Genomic DNA, 19,273 nt, shown 5'->3' with positions numbered 1-19,273 from the left:
TACAATTGGTGACTGGAATGCTAGATGACCATCTACATTACGTAACTGTACATACACTTAGCTTTGTACCCAGGCATGTAGCCGGGGGGCGGGGGGGGGGGGGCTTGGGGGGCTTCAGCACCCCCCCCCCCCGAATTGAGGGTGGTCCGCGAAAAGGCCTTAGTGGTACATTATTTAAGCTGTTACGTTTATTCGTATCATGATCTGATCACTTTGCTCAATACATCTCACATGCATGGGGGTATTGGGGTAACAATTCAAAATGTTTGCTAGGGTAGACCCTCTTTCACTCAGACTCAGCCCCCCCCCCTCCCGAATCAAAATCCTGGCTACGGGCCTGTTTGTACCATAGCTGCTAAGAAACCCTGTTGTTAGTCAGTGGTGAAAATAATGTGCTTTTGCTTTTGCTTTTGTATTTGACTGCCTTACAGAACATCCTACCACAAATTTTGATACAATAATGATCCCAACACTGTTCAAAGAAGAGGTGGGTGTGTTGATGCCAAGGGAGAGCAAAGCCAACTCTCAGCTGATTTGGAAGATTGGAACCCCCCCCCCCCCCCCCACTTGACTCATAGTTTGTAGTGCTCTGATGGCATTCCAATAATGATGTTGGGCTGAAAGACTATGGAGAATATCATGCAGCTATGAATAGATGGAAGGTTTTTTTAAAAAAATGTTTAAGCAGTGAGGAACATCTTGAGGGTTAAATTTTGCACTGATAATGCATTTTGACACCATTTGAACTGCCATGGCTCAATGCTATGGAATTCTGTGAGTTTTACTTCTGCAAGGTCTTTAGCTTTCTCTGCCAAAGAGTACTGAGGTCTCACCAGACTACACCTCCCATGATTCCATAATATGGAACCATAGCAATTTCCCCAAACTTCCTCCCATGCATTTGTATTCACTACAAATGGTAGAGGATTGGGAGGTGGATCATCTGGGTGGATTATACAACTCTTATATAGGTATAACTTTCTGAGTAGCTAAAGTTCTTTGTCATTTGTGTTTTAAACAAAAGAATCAGGGATCACTCACCTGGTTGTTTTTAAATACATAGGCTATGTTCGCCATATGTGACCATGAAGTTGGCCAATTAAGTAATATTCTTTCTCCAAAGAGAACTCAGTGTTGAAGAAGTGGTCATAAAATGACAGAAAAAAAGCACACAGCAAAAAGTATCAAACCAATTAATTGGCACTGACAGCCAATTAAAGAACCAATCATCTGCATTTTAACCAATGAACCTATTAAGATTTTTTTAAAAAAACAAACAAAAAGCTTCTCCTAAATTCTCTTTTTTTTAAAAAAAAAATAGTGGAGTAATTGAGAATAGGAGATAACTTACTATTCAATAGGAAAAATGTACAGTTCTTTAAAAAAAGACACCATTCCGAGTACATTTTAATTATCTTTACTGAGACATTGCAGAACCAACATGGTGTTAATAATAAACATATTTGCTTTTAACTTCCAAGTCTATCCTCATTCATTAAGCATCCCCTTGCCTCTCAGTGAGGAATAGGCAGAGTCTGCTCAAAAGGATATCCAATTTTGTTTCAGTAGGATTACATGTGAGTAAAAAGAGGATTGCTCTATAAAGTTGAAATCCTCTATAAGATTATGGAAGATCAAACTAGACTTTATGAAAAAAAAAACTGTGATGAAAATCATGGAGCAACAACCATGGGTAAATGTGTACGGTGGACAGCTGAAGGTAGGGATAGGATGCAGGTGCTTACCTACAAAGCCCTAAACGGTTTGGGACCCGCCTACCTGCGTGACCGCATCTCTGTCTACGAACCCACGCGTTTCCTTCGTTCATCCGGAGAGGCCCTGCTTGCGATCCCACCTGCGTCGCAGGCGCGTTTGGTGGGGACGAGGGACAGGGCCTTTTCTGTGGTTGCCCCCTGACTTTGGAACACCCTCCCCAAAGACATCAGACTAGCACCCACGTTGGCAGTCTTTAGGAAGAGCTTGAAGGCCTGGCTATTCCGATGCGCCTTTCCGAAATAGGAAAACTCCAGCATTATGTCCCAGAAGCATTTTATTAGAATTTGAAGATTCTCGGCACATTGCACTTGCCCTGAAATCCAACATACCACCTGTCACACCCAGCACTTTTTAATTCTGTACCCATTACTTGGCCCGGCCCTAGTTTTACAGTGTTACGGTGTAATGTTTTGTTGTTATTGCTTTATGTTTTGATTTTGCTTTGAGTTGTTTTGTTATGCTGTTATTGTGTTGAGGCTTTGGCCTTTGTAAGCCGCATCGAGTCCTTTGGGAGATGTTAGCGGGGTACAAATAAAGTTTAATAATAATAATAAAAATAATAATAATAATGAATTTAAGTTTTTCCCCCCTGTACTGGTATTCTAATTAAAATTCCCCCCCCCCCCCCCCACCACCACTACCATTTGCTTTGTGGGGGACCTGGAATATCCAGCTGATTTTCAACCCTCTAGATCATTGGTTCTCAATCTGTGGATCCCCAGATGTTTTGGCCTCTGACTCCCAGAAATCCTAACAGCTGGTAAACTGGCTGGGATTTCTGGGAGTTGTAGGCCAAAACACCTGGGGACCCACAGGCTGAGAACCACTGCTCTAGATGATGTTTTGGACTGCCACTGCCATGATTTCATATCTCCTGCTCATGCTTGTGGAGATGTCTGGGACTTGATATCCAAAACACTGGGATAAGGGGAAGATCTCCCCATACAAGATACAGTAGGTTTCTTCATGTTGACTAAACAGCTGCTTAGTAAGCAAAATGTTATGCAGGAAATTATGCCTTTACCCCATAGTTGCTACTCTGAAGCCCATTCAGTCTCATTTCATATGACTATGAATATATTTTTTAAATAGTGGGAGATCTTGCTAATGAATTCCTAACATGAAATACAACCATACTCCCCACCCCCTTTTCATTGCATCCAGGCTGTGAAGCTCTTACGCCACTTCAGTTTTAGCTGACTTATCTGCCAGTTGAGTGAACTAAAGGTTTCAGTCCTCACATTAACATGTATTTGTGTATAGACTGAGCATTCCACACATCATTTCCTTGCAAATGAAGAATGAGCTCATGATGCTCACGGCTGCATGAGCAAACAGAGCAAAGCTATTTTCCTGCCAAATAAAGCTTCATTTTGTGAGAAAAAATACATTGTGGAAATGCATACAAAACAGACTCCTGATTTCTTGTACTCAAAGCAAGATGCTGTCTATATGGAGGAAAAGCAGAATAGATAAATAGGAGACATAGATGAATATAAAGCTAAAGATGAAAAGTAATCTTTCACCTTTCCTTGCTCATTCTCTGATTGTCTCTATACAGTTGTTGTTGCTTCTGTTGTTGTTGTGACCTGACTCAAACCAACTCCATCCTAGCATAAAGGTTTCTGGAAAAGATTTATTTAGAGAAGGGTTGCCACTGCCTTCTTCTAAGATGGAAAGAGTGGTTTCCATGGTTCAGCGGGGAGTCAAACTCTGCTCTCTCAGGCCCCTTTCACACTGATATATATTCCAGATTATCAAAGCAGATAATCTACATTATTTGCTTTGAACTGGATTATATGAGTCTAGACTGCCATATATTTCAGTTCAAAGCAGATAATCCGAATTTTATATGACAGTGTAGAAAGGGCTTCGGATTCCTAGTATATGATTCAAACTCTTAAAAATACTCCTATCTTATGTACTACTTTGAGTGGAATCTATATAAATAAAAATGTAATGTTCGTTTGTGGTATTCACAGAACTCAAAAACCACTGGGGGAATTGACACCAAATTTGGACACAAGGCACCTAACAACCCGATGTATGTCCTTCACTCAAAAAAATTGATTTTGTCATTTGGGAGTTGTAGTTGCTGGGATTTATAGTTCACCTACAAGCAAAGAGCATTCTGAACCCCGCTAACGACAGACTGGGGCAAACTTGGCACACCGTTCTCCCATGACCAACAGAAAATACTGGAAGGGTTTGGTGGGCAGTGTCCTTTGGTTTTGGAGTTTTAGTTCACCTACATCCAGAGATCACTGTGGACTCAAACAATGATTGATCTGGACCAAACTCTACACGAATACTCAATATGCCCAAATGTGAACACTGGTGGAGTTTGGGGGAAATAGAATCTTGACATTTGGGAGTTGTAGTTGTTGGGATTTATAGTTCACCTACAATCACAGAGCATTCTGAACCCCACCAACGTTAGAATTGGCCCAAATCTCCTACACAGAAAAGCCATGTGGGTCACAGCAACGCGTGGCAGGGGATGACTAGTTGTGAATAAATGCTTTTAAAAAAATTGCAAAAGTTGGAAAAATAGTATAATGCAATCTCTTTGAACGAGAACTATGTCATGCTTATTCTCATATATGCTAAGCATCCTCTTGGCAACTAAAGAAAGAAAGAAAGATGTGATAGGTTTATGTTTTAGCCCTGCTAGGTGTGGCTGCTGCTTTACGTCTCTGGTACAAAACATCTGTTCAAGATAAAAGAAAGTTCAAGTACCCTGATGTCTCAAAGCCTACCTGAAAGGTAAAGCTGTTAAAGATTTTAATTGATGCAAGCAGATGTTGTCTTTCTTGCAAGATTAATGCTTTGAAATAGGTGTGAGGAAAGCCTTTGAAAGCAGGCAACTTCATATTGTTCATATGTTTAACTAAAAGTCACACTTCTAATGCTGAAGAGTATTATTTTTAGAAAAAGAAAAGACGGGGTGCAAGGGAAGGTCATCAACCACTCGTGTCTGAATGACTTACTGTTTTGTTAATGAATTGAACAAAGATTCACTCATATGTCTACACAAAGGAAAACAGCACTACCAATTTCTGTAAGAGCACTTGCCTTATATATGTATAGCTCCCATCCTTTCTTTGTAAAGGAATTGTATCTTCCTCAAAGAAATGAGCAAATGAGGACTTGGCTGTTGTCTTTTCTTTGCTGTTCTATTTTCATATAAATTTTAGCAATTTCTCCTTGACTATATTATTCTCAAAGTACTAGTAACTGGCAACATGGGATATAACAGTATCTCTATGGTGGATGAAAGTAAACTGGAAATTTTCCATTTATTTTCAGTTTTATAAACAAATATTTCAAGAGGTTCCTTTTAAACTAGGAGTCATCAGCCTGTGTCCTTTCAAATGTTTGTGGGCTGAATCTCCTATAGGGATGAAATTTGATGGGTTTCTTGTCAATTATTGCAAACAGCAATTTCAGCTGTTTTCTCCCTGCTGTCACAGCTCTACAATGGTGTAGCTTGTTGAAAGCCAGCTCAGCCCCGGGATAGTTTGACCATCAGCAGCCTGAATTCTGAGGAGGCTGAATAGAGTTTTGACTGTCCAGTGTCACTGAACCCAACTAGGCATCACCAGATACTGATCTTTACTGCCCCCTTCCCATTCCCATCATCTCAAGACTGGACTACTGTAACACCCTCTACATTGGCCTTCCTCTGTCGGTGATCCGGAAGCTCAAGTTGGTACAAAATGCAGCTGCTCGGCTTCTTGCAGGAATTCCGATGAGATGCCACATAACACCAATCTTACTACAGCTGCATTGGTTACCAATTGAGCACCGGATCACTTTCAAAGTGATGGTACTCACCTTTAAGGCCTTGCATGGTTTGGGGCCGATGTACCTGAGGGACCGCCTCACCCCCTACCAACCCCAGAGATCCCTCCATTCTGAGGACCAAGATCTATTGGAAATTCCCAGTGTCAAGACCTTGCATCTAACAGCAACCAGACGCAGAGCCTTTACAGCAGTGGCACCATCACTCTGGAATACTCTGCCACCTGACTTATCAGCTTTCCGCAGGGCATGTAAGACATACATGCCCTGATATTGCTGTTTTTAAATTGTTTTAAATTGTTTTTAAATTCTGTTAGATTTTAGCCATTCTTGTAAGCCGCTCCGAGCCCCAGGGGAGTGGCAGCATATAAGTTCAAATAATAAATAAATAAAATAAAAATAAATTGGTATGACATGACTACTGTTCATTGCTCAGTGATGCTAGTTGAAGCACCAGTGACATAGAATAGAGAAGAGGAATCACCCCTCCTTTTCTTCCTCTCTTCTCCAATTGCACTCCTTTGGATGCTTCTTCATTAGATAAGCAATGGACACTAGCCCTGCCTTGCCTATTGGTAAGAATGGGAGGCAAACAGAAAGTGATATCCTGTGACCCCACACCAATAGATTCCAAGTAATATAGGACAGTGTGTTAACAGTTGCAGCTGGTTCCACCCCACAACTGACAACTGCTTACATGAGCCAAAATTAAGGATTGCTCCAGATTTTTTGGGAGAACTTGGGGCAATCTAGGACTTTGATTCAACATTGTGCATCATGCATCTGCCTTGGAGATGATTCATTCCCTTCCCCTTGGGATAACAGGTCAGTGTAGATTCAACCAAAGTATTTGAAAGCCACACTTTTTTTTAAAAAAAGACATATACAATTCAGACTTATTCCATACAAAAGTCACAGATGGTTGGTTTGCACAGAAAATAGTACTTTCTGTGTAAGAAATGATATTGTGTGCAGAAAAGAATCTAATTGTGGATTTTTCCTAAATACAATTTGTTCATAGTTGATTTGCATAGAAAGCACCATTGTCTGCACAGAAAACATCATTATCTGAGCAGGAAATTATATTTCTGCATTGAAATATTATTTTCCATGCAGAAAATTCCATTTCCTACACAGAAAATTGTATTTTCTGCACAAAACAACCACATGCAAACATGAACTGATGAAAACATTTATAATCTGGGACTTATTTGACACAAAAAGTCACACTGTAAATATTTTCATCAGTCCGGGATTATTCTTGTCCAGGCTTCTCAGCACTTGAAAAACATATTTTTGGATCATTTTTTCAACTGTTTTGTGTTTTTTCATTCATATTCTCCTATTAATACTAGTCATCAAAGTCAATAGTGAGAAATAGGAGCTGAAATCCAATAACATGCTACCCTTGTTTTAAACAGCATACACTTCCCCTAAAAATGGAGGGAGTTAAAGGTTTACAGAACATTTATGAAGGGGAACACAGCTTACCAATCACAGGTAAAGGTCCAACAACCTCATCTTCTTATTGCCTACTTAGAACTGCAAATATTGCTCATAAAGCTCTTGGCAGACATACTATATGAGTTCATGTAGAGTGCTCTTCAAAGTTTATTGGACTATAACTCCAGTTATAGTCCAATAACTCCAAATAACACATGAGCCTTCACAAGGGGTATGCTGGCTAGAGAAGAAAGAAGTTGGGTCGAACAATGTGTGGAAGGGCCACAAATTGTTTTACACTGCTGTATGTACAGTTTTCAATTTGGTAAATTGCTTGTGGGAAGGTATCTGAATTACCATATATACTCATGTTCAACTTCTTCATATATAAATTGAGGTCAAAATTTGGGGTCAAAATTATGGATTTTTATATGATCCATAGTTAAGTTGAGGACGATTTTGTGTGGAGGGAAAAGTTCCATGCCACCTCAGCCGGTCAGCTGACCCTGGAAGTCACCAGTATTCCCTCACCAAGACATTCAAAAATGGGAGTGAGAGTAGAGGGGGTTGTTGCTTCTTTTGGTTTCTCTGGGGATGGACTAAATTATTGGCCTTTGAATCTCTACTCAGATAAGTGGATAGTTCCTTTTTTGATAAACTTTTCATACTCATACTGACTCGTGGATATTGGGTAAGTCAATCTGGGATTTTGGATTGATTTTTTGACTAACATTTCTTGACTTATACATGTATACATAGGGTGAAATGTCAAAAAATGAAGGGAAGGGGAACACTTGTGTGTCTCTGGCCCATATAAGGTGGTACTCAAAGTCCATGTCAACAGAATACTTCACCCAAGATTGTGTGAAGCAAACAGCCTTAGAAGATCTTTCTCTGGGAATACAGAGAAGAATATTGTTTTGCATTGCTACTTGGGCACTGTAACACGAACCCAGAAATGAAAAACGAAAAAGAAAAAAAATAGTCCAGAGTTGGGGGGAAAAAACAAAATATGATGTTTTAGAAAGCTATGTGACACTGGCATTTGGCACCAACTCGGCAGTTCCCCAGTTGGCCAGCAGACAAATCTGACCTAGGCATAGATTTGGTTTTTAAAGAAAATAGGAATGCTGATTATGTGAATTTAAGGCAGCTCTAAACATCCTTGTCTGTGATTCTTAACAGAGGGGCCAAAGGCATGGTCCCTGAGCTACTCTCTTACCCCTAAAGATGGTCTCTCCATGGCAAAGTTGAGGCACAATGGTGGGGCAATGTGGGGATATTTGCAGTGCTGCTGCTGCCCAGGCTGTATCTGCTCTATAAATAAATACAGGACTTTAGTTGCCGGAGCTGTCATTTTGGTACCTCCCATAAAACACAAACATTAGGGAATATATATGATATATATATTTAAAAAACTGTATTTAAATGCAGTTATCTCCATTCATAGACTAGTGAGCTGAGTTGGGAGAAAGCACTTAAGAAATTCCATATCTTCAGTTTCCTCTCCTTCCCCCCTCTGTGTGATTTTATACTTTCTACCCCTAATTGTGATAAGAATAAAAGTTATGGACCTCTTTTGGTGTTTCTTGATGACAACGGTTGCTGCTCCACCACAACTCCAGGGCTGCCACCAAACAGGCCAGGAGCAGGCCTACTGCCAAAATGCAGAAGACCCCTGCAAAACTGTGAAGCTTCAAAGCTTTCCCATCTGTCTGTGCATTGGTATGGCTGTTCAAGTCGCATCGTCCCATCCGAGGCCACCATTTTTCTTTAAATACATCCAAGTATCCTGCTTCTTGTAGTTCTAAGATCCTGCATAAATGATTTAAGGGAGGAAAAGGCATTATTTTCCATTAGGAAATCTTAGAGAGAGGAAATTTGTAACTGAAACCTTAATATTGATAACACTGTTCTACAATTTTTCAGTTTTTCTCAGTTTCGGAAACGAAATGTGCTGTTTCTTAATAAATTTAACATGCTGAATTCAAATATAAGAATTAAATGTGTTAATTGGCTCTGGTTTTTATGCAACAGCTATTTCAATTTTCTCCACAATAGGTAATTCGTTAATATTATGATAATGCGCCTAACCTTACTGCATGTATATAAACTGTGAATATTTACTAAATTTTAGTCAAATTATATTGCCAATAGTTTATACATGAGAAATATTTATTTAATTAGTCTATTTTTTATGTTTGTGCAGCAAGAAACTATATTAGTAGGCCTAATGCAGTTGAAAAGTCTGAAAGTTTAAATGTCGCTTTAATTGTGACTTTAGTTTATATCCTGTTTGCGTCTCTTGACTTTTCTTTTGTATTCAAGGAAAGGATTGTCTCTTACAATGCTCCAGCAGTAGTCTGACAGCATTGACGGAGTCCATTTGCCTTGATATCTTTTTTCCATAGTGCTTTATTTACACACGTGCGAGGCATAACTACAGTAAAAAGAACAATGTAAAACGATGTTTAACGATACTGTCTCAGTCTTCAACTGACTGACCCTCACCGTTCAAAAGTCTGGCCTTATATAGGGCATTCTGGCTTTTGCACACGGCACTAATACTGCGTCATCAAACTTTCTAGAATATTCTAGAATCTTCCATAGTGTAAGTCGCAACATGCATTTTTTCAACCATACGTGATCACGTGATTGCTTATATCATAAAAACTAGAGCCAATATACATTTTTAAATGCCATTTTTGTTTTCAGCACCCCAAAATAATAAAAGAACAACTATTTTCAGGCCCGCAAATTTTTCTCTGTTGAACAGTGTAATTAGTATGTATTGTTTTACCAAAGTTTATGCCCGTTTCGCAATAAATAACACATAAGCTCTGAAAAGTTCTGCTAGGGTTTATACTAATCACATCAGACTCAGAAATATATAAAATATAAAATGAAATTAAAATAATGTTGAAACCATTCAGGAAAATGCACAAGATTTGGCACAACATAGATAAGGATGAGGACATAAAGACTTCCAAATTTTATTCATTCTTCCCAATATCCTACTAAGAAACCCTTGGAAGGTTTTTCACATTTCTGGCCTTCTTTTGTAAAAATTTATTTTGTGGAAAAATGGCAAAAACTTAGAATTTTGTAAAGTGAACTGTGATCTCAAAAAGATGACAGTCCACTTTTTGTGTCAATTTTTTTCCCCAAAGCATACCAAGATGTGAAAAATCACTGAAAAATGTGTGAGAATTTTTATAAACACTTTTAATAACAAAAATATGTTCCTAGTTTGATAGTATTATTTCCTATTTAATAATAATAATAATAATAATAATAATAATAATAATAATAAACTTTGCTTGGGAAGTGTTCGACTTGTGATTTTGTGATACAAAATCCAGAATATAGATCTCATTTGCTGTGACATACTGTGTTTTTGTGTCAGTAAAATAATAACAATAATAAAGAAAGCATGTTCCTAGTTTGAAAGTGTTATTTGCTGTTTAATTGTGTAGTTTTGACCAAATAATTAGATTTTCTTTATTCCCCTTTGAAAGTTTTCACTATATCACCACTATTCATTTTCACCAATGCATGGTTCTTTTGCACCCCTGAGCCAACACAAATGGGAAAAAGCTAAACTGCAACTGAGTCCATGAAGAAATTTCTATCTCTGCTTTCCCATCCACCTGAATTACCAAACAGAATGCACTACATCCTAACCTTGAAGAAAAATAATAATATTAATTATTAATTGTTGTTGTTCATTCATTCAGTCGCTTCTGCCTCTGGCATGGACCAGCCCATGCCAGAGCACCCTGTCGGCTGCCATCTCCCCCAGTTCCTTCAAAGTCAAGCCAATCACTTCAAGGATACCATCCATCCATCTTGCCCTTGGTTGGCGCCTCTTTCTTTTTCCTTCCATTTTCCTCAGTATAATTGTCTTCTCTAAGTTTTCCTTTCTTCTCATGATGTGGTCAAAGTATTTCATCTTGGCCTCTACTATCCTTCCCTCCAATGAGCAGTCGGGCTTTATTTCCTGAAGTATGGACTAGTTGGATCTTCTCGCGGTCCAAAGCACTCCCAGAACTTTCCTCCAACACCACAGTTCAAAAGCATATATTGTCCTTCGCTCAGGCTTCCCTGTGGTCCAGCTCTCACATCCATAGGTAATAAAACTTCATTTATTACCACTATTTACCATAGGGACTCAGGAAAGCTTACGAAAGAGCACACAAAGATGCCGTACATAAAATACACAATACATAAAATACAATAAAATAAAATACATCAACATGAAAACAATAATACATTGCATAGTCCAGATATATAAATTGGATAAAACAACCTCTACTAAAAATAGAATCAGTTAACAGATCAATGTAATAAATATAGTAGACCAGCTGAATGCACAGAATGTAGATATAAAGTGCTAAGTGACTGGCAATCAGTTCTGGTTACTTTCTAAACATTATCAAATGCCTGCTGGAAAAACCATGTTTTCAACTCTTTCCTAAAGTGTTGTAGTGTAGAGACTTGTCTAAGAAGAGACAAAATGATAAATATATTACTATGCAAGCAATTAACAACTGAACATCTGATGTGTAAGACTCTAAAAACCAATGATCAGGATCCTTGGAAGTAATTGAAAGAACACCTGTTTTCTTTTACCTTTGGGAGAAGAGATCCCTGTATGGACTGCCATGCTGGAGTGCTATCCCATATCCTTTGCTACTGATGCTGTTTCCGATGACTGTCACAGAACATTCATCATCTGTCAATGCTGCATATTCCACTACTGCAACATCCCATAAGAATGCATAGTTCCCCTTCTTTGCCTGTAAAAATAACAATTTTTTTTTTAAAAAGTGGAACGCAAATATTTCACAGTCCTCGAAAAACTTTAGTCTCCATTCCAAAGTTGTGCACTTTTCTTTAAAATGTCTCAATGTCTGAACAGAGATATTTTTTTCTTACTCCAACAAAGCAGTTATTGAAGAGTCCCATAATGATTTCACATATATTATTCCAGAGTGTGGATATTCCAAATTAACATTTACTTTTATTGGAGATAAAATAGTTTATCACATATATGATATACAAAATCAGTCTCTCTAATTTTTGTCTATTTGAGGTGTACAATATTCCCAGTACTAACAATTTTCACAAAAAGCAACATTTCCTTGAATTTCTTCTCTGAGCATCCATAGATTTTGGTATCCAAGGGGACTCTTGGAACCAATCCCAAAGGCTTACTCTACTGTCTCTTGCTCAAAAAGTTATAGATCACAAACCATAATTTGTCTACAGGAAAATCATAGATAATGAAGTCACATAACATATAAAGTCATAGTAAAATCTCTTATATAAAATGGCAAAATCAAGGTTTGCTTTTTGGATTTTTTAATATTTCCAAGCTGTAGACCAGGGGTCCTCAAACTAAGGCCCGGGGGCCAGATGCGGCCCTCCAAGGTCATTTACCCGGCCCTCACTCAAGGTCATCCTATGTCTGAAACTACTTGAAAGCACAAAACAACAACAAGAATCCTATCTCATCAACCAAAAACAGGCCCACACTTCCCATTGAAAACTAATAAGTTTATATTTGTTTACATTATTCATTTTAATTATTGTATTGTTTTTAAGTGGGTTTTTTTTCATTACAAATAAGATATGTGCAGTGTGCATAGGAATTCATTCATGTTTTTTTTTTTCAAATTATAATCCAGCCGTCCAACAGTTTTAGGGACTGTGATCTGGCCCTCTGTTGAAAATATTTGAGGACCTCTGCTGTAGACAATTGAATCAATGAATGCAGAATCCATGGATATGGAGGGCCAACTGTATTTCTGCACTTTAATCTATGCCAAATACAGCCTCCACTGCAAAAACATTGTTTCATGAAAATCCACTATTTTTCTCCCCCACTTGAAACTAAGAAAAACTATTATATGGCAGCAAATTTTCCTAAATACAATGTAAAACATCTTGGTGCTGTTCCCCTCCTCAGCAGGACCCTCTTTGTTCACTAAGACTGCAAATAATAATAAGTACTACGCACATACTCACTGTAAGTACATTGCTAGGGCTTTTCACTGTGCCAGAATTCTAATGGATCATGATTTTAAAAAGTGAAATTTTGCCTAGATTTAATTGAACTAGAACAGGGGTCCACAATTTTTTAAAACCGAGGGCCAGGTCACAGTCCCTCAAACTGTTGGAGGGCTGGATTATAATTTGAAAAAAAGTGAATGAATTCCTATACACACTGCACATTTCTTATTTGTAGTGCAGCCAGCTCCACTGGCTGCCTGCCAGTCAGCTTCCGAGCACAATTCAAAGTGCTGGTCTTAACCTATAAAGTCCTAAACGACTCCGGCCCAATTTACCTGTCCGAACGTATCCTCCCCTATGAACCATCAAGATTGCTAAGATCGTCTGGAGGGGCCCTGCTCTCGATCCCACCGGCCTCATAGGTGCGGCTGGTGGGGACAAGAGACAGGGCCTTCTCGGTGGTGGCCCCTCGACTCTGGAACTCCCTTCCACTGGAGATCAGAACTGCCCCTTCGATCTTAACATTCAGTAAACAGGTGAAAACTTGGCTTTGGGGATTGGCATTCAACGAATGATCCATTATCCTGTGATATGGATGGATGACGACGAATAATGATTTTTGATGACGACTGACCACTGTAATCATATGACTGTATATTGCTATTTTAATGTTTCATTGTGATTTAGTATATGATGTTTTAATGACTGTCTGTAATATTGATGTTGGAAACCGGCCTGAGTCCCTCGAATGGAGGTGAGAATACAAAACTGCTAAATAAATAAGTAAATAAATAAATAAACACTTTAAAACAATACAATAATTAAAAAGAAGAACAATTTTAACAAATATAAGCTTATAAGTATTTCAATGGGAAGTGTGGACCTGCTTTTGGCTGATGAGATAGGATTGTTGTTGTTGTTGTTATTGTTGTTGTTGTTGTGTTCTTTCAAGTCATTTCAGACTAAGGTTAACCCTGAGCGAGGGCCGGGTAAATGACCTTGGAGGGCTGTATCCGGCCCTCGGGCCTTAGTTTGAGGACCCCTGGACTATAACTATTATCAACTCCAGTAAATATATTGATGGAAGTGAAAAGGGGAGATTAATTTTTGAGAAATACTTGTAATCTCATTGAAAACTGAGAATTTGTTTGGTAGCTACAAAAAGAAAATAAAAAATTCATTTCTTGGATCAGTTCTCTTAACTGAGAAAGAAGGAGTTGGTTATTTCCTTCTCTGCCAAATAAAAAATGATTACAAGTTAAAGCGAACTCCTAAAGAAGGAATGACTTTGCTCTGAATCCTTGCTGAGAAAGATTGTGAATACTTGTTCAATTCTGAATATACTCATCATGGCTTCTAAAATGTAATTATTTTATATTTACAGTTGGGTAGATTAAGAAATTTAATAACATCATTTCATTCTTCATTTTAAGATCCGCAGATGCCCTTACTGTCACAAAGTAGAGCTTTTCGGGTGTGGGAATGAACCATGTCTTCAGTTTTATTTCAGTAAAAAATAATGTGTCTCAGCTATCAGAATCCTGGGAAACAGTGATCTAATCAAAGGAAGGCTTTTGTCTAATGCCATGTTAGAGTTAAGAAGCTATATTTTCCCCCTTCTTTCACTTGTGGCTAATATTGACTTATATGAGTACACACCTACACAAGCTTGTCTGCAAATGTCAACCTTAATTGGGATTCCAAACAGTGAGCACATGCTGTGTGTGTGATGAATGTAAATCTTTTTCTGTTAACATAAAGTATCAGTAATGTTCCTGGATGGGAATTCGGAGGGAGGGGGGATCACTTTGCTTGGTGAAAGTAATCATTAGCTTCCCAATGCATTTAACTAATATGTTTTAAGTCTCTTGTGAATGTACAAAAAACAGAGAAACAGCTGGGTTGAAGAATCTAATGCAAATAAATGAGTAATCATAAACACCAGCTTCCAAATTATTCATATTATAACAATGTTATGTATTTTCCCATCAGGTCCAGGGGAGTCACATTTATTGTTAGAAGAAAAGAACACCAGTCCTCCTCTCTTTCTCCCTCTCCCCTCTCCTTCAATTGGCACAGGTAATTTCTTTTTGCCTTTGTCATATCAGCATTGCATACCTAAATAAAAAGCAGATAATCTGGTATTTATTTATCATGTCAGGGGCAACCAGACCATTGTATTACATTTCTAACAGAACAAAACAAACAGATTAAAAAAAACAAAGTTTGCAATCTTGGTAGTTGATTAAATGTCCTTTGACCAGTATCTGGCTACTTGGCGTGCCTCTGGTGTTGCCGCAAGGAGGTCCTCCATTGTGCATGTGGCAGGGCTCAGGTCGCATTGCAGCAAGTGGTCAGTGGTTTGCTCTTCTCCACACTCACATGCCGTGGATTCAACTTTGTGGCCCCATTTCTTAAGATTGGCTCTGCATCTCGTGGTGCCAGAGCGCACTCTGTTCAGCGTCTTCCAGGTCACCCAGTCTTCCGTATGCCCAGGGGGGAGTCTCTCATTTGGTATCAGCCTTTGTTTGAGGTTCTGGGTTTGAGCCTGCCACTTTTGGACTCTCACTTGCTGCGAGTTCCAGCGAGTGTCTCTGTAGATCTAAGAAAACTATTTCTTAATTTAAGTCATTGATGTGCTGGCTGATACCCAAACAAGGGATGGGCTGGAGATGTCACTGTCTTGGTCCTTTCACTATTGGCTGCTACTTCCCGACGGATGTCAGGTGGTGCAATGCCGGCTAAGCAGTGTAATTTCTCCAGTGGTGTAGGGCGCAGACACCCTGTGATAATGTGGCATGTCTCATTAAGAGCCACATCCACTGTTTTAGTGTGGTGGGATGTGTTACACACTGGGCATGCATACTCAGCAGCAGAGTAGCATAGCACAAGAGCAGATGTCTTCACTGTGTCTGGTTGTGATCCCCATGTTGTGCCAGTCAGCTTTCGTATGATACTGTTTCTAGCACCCGCTTTTTGCTTGATGTTCAGGCAGTGCTTCTTGTAGGTCAGAGCGCGGTCCAGAGTGTATGAGTTAATACATAGAGTTCCCTTTTAAAATCTTCAATAAAAAATCACTTAAAAAAGAAAAAAAGAAAAACTAACAAAATTTCATTTCTTTCGTTATAGTACTGCAATTTTCACTATCTTTTAGAAACACTTTAGAAATGAAACACAGGCACTCCCTAATTTTGTGATGACTTTAGAAACATTTTTTCATTGATCACACAGCCCTAAAATGCAACATAAATCCTGCTTACCTATACTAATTGTTACACAAGCAAGAGGTTGACGACCTCTGGTAACAAGCTGTATTTTACTGTTATTATATTGGGTTGTTGTAGGTTTTTTCGGACTATATGGCCATGGTCTAGAGGCATTCTCTCCTGACGTTTCGCCTGGATCTATGGCAGGCATCCTCAGAGGTAGTGAGATCTGTTGGAACTAGGCAAAAGGGTTTATATGTCTGTGGAATGACCAGTGTGAGACAAAGGACTTTTGTCTGCTGGAGCTAGGTGTGAATGTTTCACCTGACCACCTTGATTAGCATACAATGGCCTGACTGTGCCTAGGGCAAACTTTGTTGAGAGGTAATTAGATGTCCCTGCCTGCTTCCTCTCTGTTGTTGTGCTGTTGCAATTTTAGAGTATTTTAATACTGGTAGCCAGATTTTGTTCATTTTCATGGTTTCCTCCTTTCTGCTGAAATTGTCCACATGCTTATGGATTTCAATGGCTTCTCTGTGTAGTCTGACATGGTGGTTGTGAGAGTGGTCCAGCATTTCTGTGCTCTCAAATAAAATGCTGTGTCCAGGTTCGTTCATCAGGTGCTCTGCTATGGTTGATTTCTCTGGTTGAGGTAGTCTGCAGTGCCTTTCATTATTATTATTATTATTATTATTATTATTATTATTATTATTTACTTTACTTGTATACCACTCTTCCCAGCCAATTAGGCGACTCAGAGCGGTTAACAATAAGCAGTAAAAATTCAAAGCAACACCATACAGCCATTTAAAAAACAATTGACACACTAACACATTAAGCAAATAACATCAGTGACCATCAATAACATCAATAACAGTTCAATAGCGTCTCATAACTAAAATCATAATCCAAGTTCGTCATCCGTTGTTCCGATTCCTATAATTCATTGTAGTTCATTGCACTGCCTGTTCAAACGCCTGTTCGAATAACCAGGTTTTAACTTTCTTCCGAAATGCCATTAATGAGCGGGCTGATCTGATGTCTATGGGTAGGGCGTTCCACAGCCGAGGGGCCACTACCGAGAAGGCCCTGTCCCTCGTCCCCGCCAACCGCGCCTGAGTTGCAGGCGGGATCGAGAGCAGGGCCTCCCCAGAAGATCTTAGAGTCCTGGTGGGTTCATAGGCAGAGATGCGTTCGGATAGGTATATTGGGCCAGAACTGTTTAGGGCTTTATAGGCCAACGCCAGCACTTTGAATTGTGCCCGGTAGCAAATTGGCAGCAAGTGGAGCTGGCACAACAGAGGAGTTGTATGCTCCCTGAATGCCGCTCCTGTTAGTATCATGGCTGCCGAGCGTTGGACTAGTTGAAGTTTCCGAGCCGTCTTCAAAGGCAACCCCACGTAGAGAGCGTTGCAGTAGTCTAAACGGGATGTAACCAGAGTGTGGACTACCGTGGCCAAGTCCGACTTCCCAAGGTACGGGCGCAGTTTCGTGTTTGGGCAATGCTGCGTTTGGTGGTCCCTATGTAGACTTGTCCACAGCTGCATGGTACACGGTAAACTCCTGCAGAAGTGAAAGGATACCTCTTGTCCTTTGCTGAACGTAGCATTTGTTGGATTTTCTTGGTGGGTCTGTAGATAGTTTGTATGTTGTGTTTCCTCATCAGCTTCCCTATGTGGTCAGTGGCTCCCTTGATGTATGTAATTTTATTATATTTATACTGCCAGGGATAGGTAAATGTGGGTTTTTCAAAAAAACTGCTTCCTGTACCAAAATATCTTTAATGGCTTTGAAGACTATATGCTAACTGAAGGAGATAAGTGTCATTTGCTTCTTCACCTCAGGCAACAAAATGTTTTTGAGCAAGTACCAGTGCAGATAACAGGTCTACTGCATCCTATGAGGAATCACTTCACATTGGTTGCTGCACAGCTTGGGTTGTGTTTCACAAAACAGGGACAAAATCGAGGGCAAACGGAACCTGAGACACAACGTTATACCAGACATGTTTGCTTCATCTATTTTGTATCTGTCTATTGCTTCAGGGTTTTTACTGTCTCCTCACCAGTCCTCTTGAGTCGGCAGCCTGCTGACAGGAATGATAGCCCATATCTACAGTATGTTTCCTATTTTCTTCACAGGTGCTTGGGGAAATATTATCATCGGTAGGCATTCCATTTCTATTACAAGCCAACGCCTGAAGAAGAACACTGCTGTTTCAGTCTCAGCTATACAGCCAGTGTTGGGCTAAGACAGAACGCTTTCCAATCTGAACTACAATGTAAGGCTGAAATAAAGTTTTTGGCCATGTTTGCTACCATCTCCCCCCTCCTCTCCCTCCTCCCCCACTTATATATGGCACTCGGGTGCTAAGGCCTGGATTGAGAATTTGGTAGAGCAAATTAAATGGACAACAGCCCAACACAGAGATTATTTTATTTAAGCCTCTTAAGGCTAAGTTGGAAAACAGTCATTAAGTTTACCCCGCTCTTATATTTGATTGATTTTTAAGATTTTAGCATTCAGTTGGCTCACCACTTTTGTGAATTTAACTTTTGTGGATTTGATTACTCATGCATTTGATTAATGCTTCTCTTTAGGAATCTGGAGGAGAAGTGCTATATGGGCAAAATATTCCAGGGCTGATCTTAACTGTCAAACTTTGGAACGGGTCTGGGATCATCCTTACCACCACCTGCAGAGGTGAGAGGGAGTCCCAACCATCACATGGTGCTGAATCCAGTTTGGCAAAGTTGGATGACTGCCCTAGAATCATAGAATCAAAGAGTTGGAAGAGATGTCATGGGCCATCCAGTCCAACCCCCTGCCAAGAAGCAGGAATATTGCATTCAAATCACCCTGACAGATGGCCATCCAGCCTCTGTTTAAAAGCTTCCAAAGAAGGAGCCTCCACCACACTCAGGGGCAGAGAGTTCCACTGCTGAATGGCTCTCATAGTCAGGAAGTTCTTCCTCATGTTCAGATGGAATCTCCTTTATTGTAGTTTGAAGCTATTGTTCCGCGTCCCT

The 19,273-nt window shown here is 39.5% G+C and overlaps 1 protein-coding gene across 4 annotated transcripts in view; it reads right to left on the bottom strand.

The window, feature by feature from the left end:
• GRID1 (glutamate ionotropic receptor delta type subunit 1) overlaps window positions 1–19,273 on the bottom strand; it is a 1,182,427-nt gene that overhangs the window by 30,904 nt on the left and 1,132,250 nt on the right. For 2 of the 4 annotated variants that reach the window (XM_060768968.2, XM_060768967.2), the window contains exons 14-16: window positions 11,656–11,822; window positions 8,598–8,838; window positions 8,246–8,335 (exon numbers count right to left, since the gene is read on the bottom strand). In XM_060768968.2, coding sequence (XP_060624951.1) covers window positions 8,246–8,335; window positions 8,598–8,838; window positions 11,656–11,822 — 498 coding nt within the window. Of the gene's footprint in view, window positions 1–8,245; window positions 8,341–8,597; window positions 8,839–11,655; window positions 11,823–19,273 lie in introns of all 4 variants that reach the window. The other 2 variants (XM_060768970.2, XM_060768969.2) reach the window with 2 other exon arrangements.

The sequence above is a fragment of the Anolis sagrei genome, chromosome 3 (genome assembly GCF_037176765.1).
Source record: "Anolis sagrei isolate rAnoSag1 chromosome 3, rAnoSag1.mat, whole genome shotgun sequence".
Taxonomy (NCBI): domain Eukaryota; kingdom Metazoa; phylum Chordata; class Lepidosauria; order Squamata; family Dactyloidae; genus Anolis; species Anolis sagrei.
This window is presented reverse-complemented; position numbering and strand designations above follow the sequence as displayed.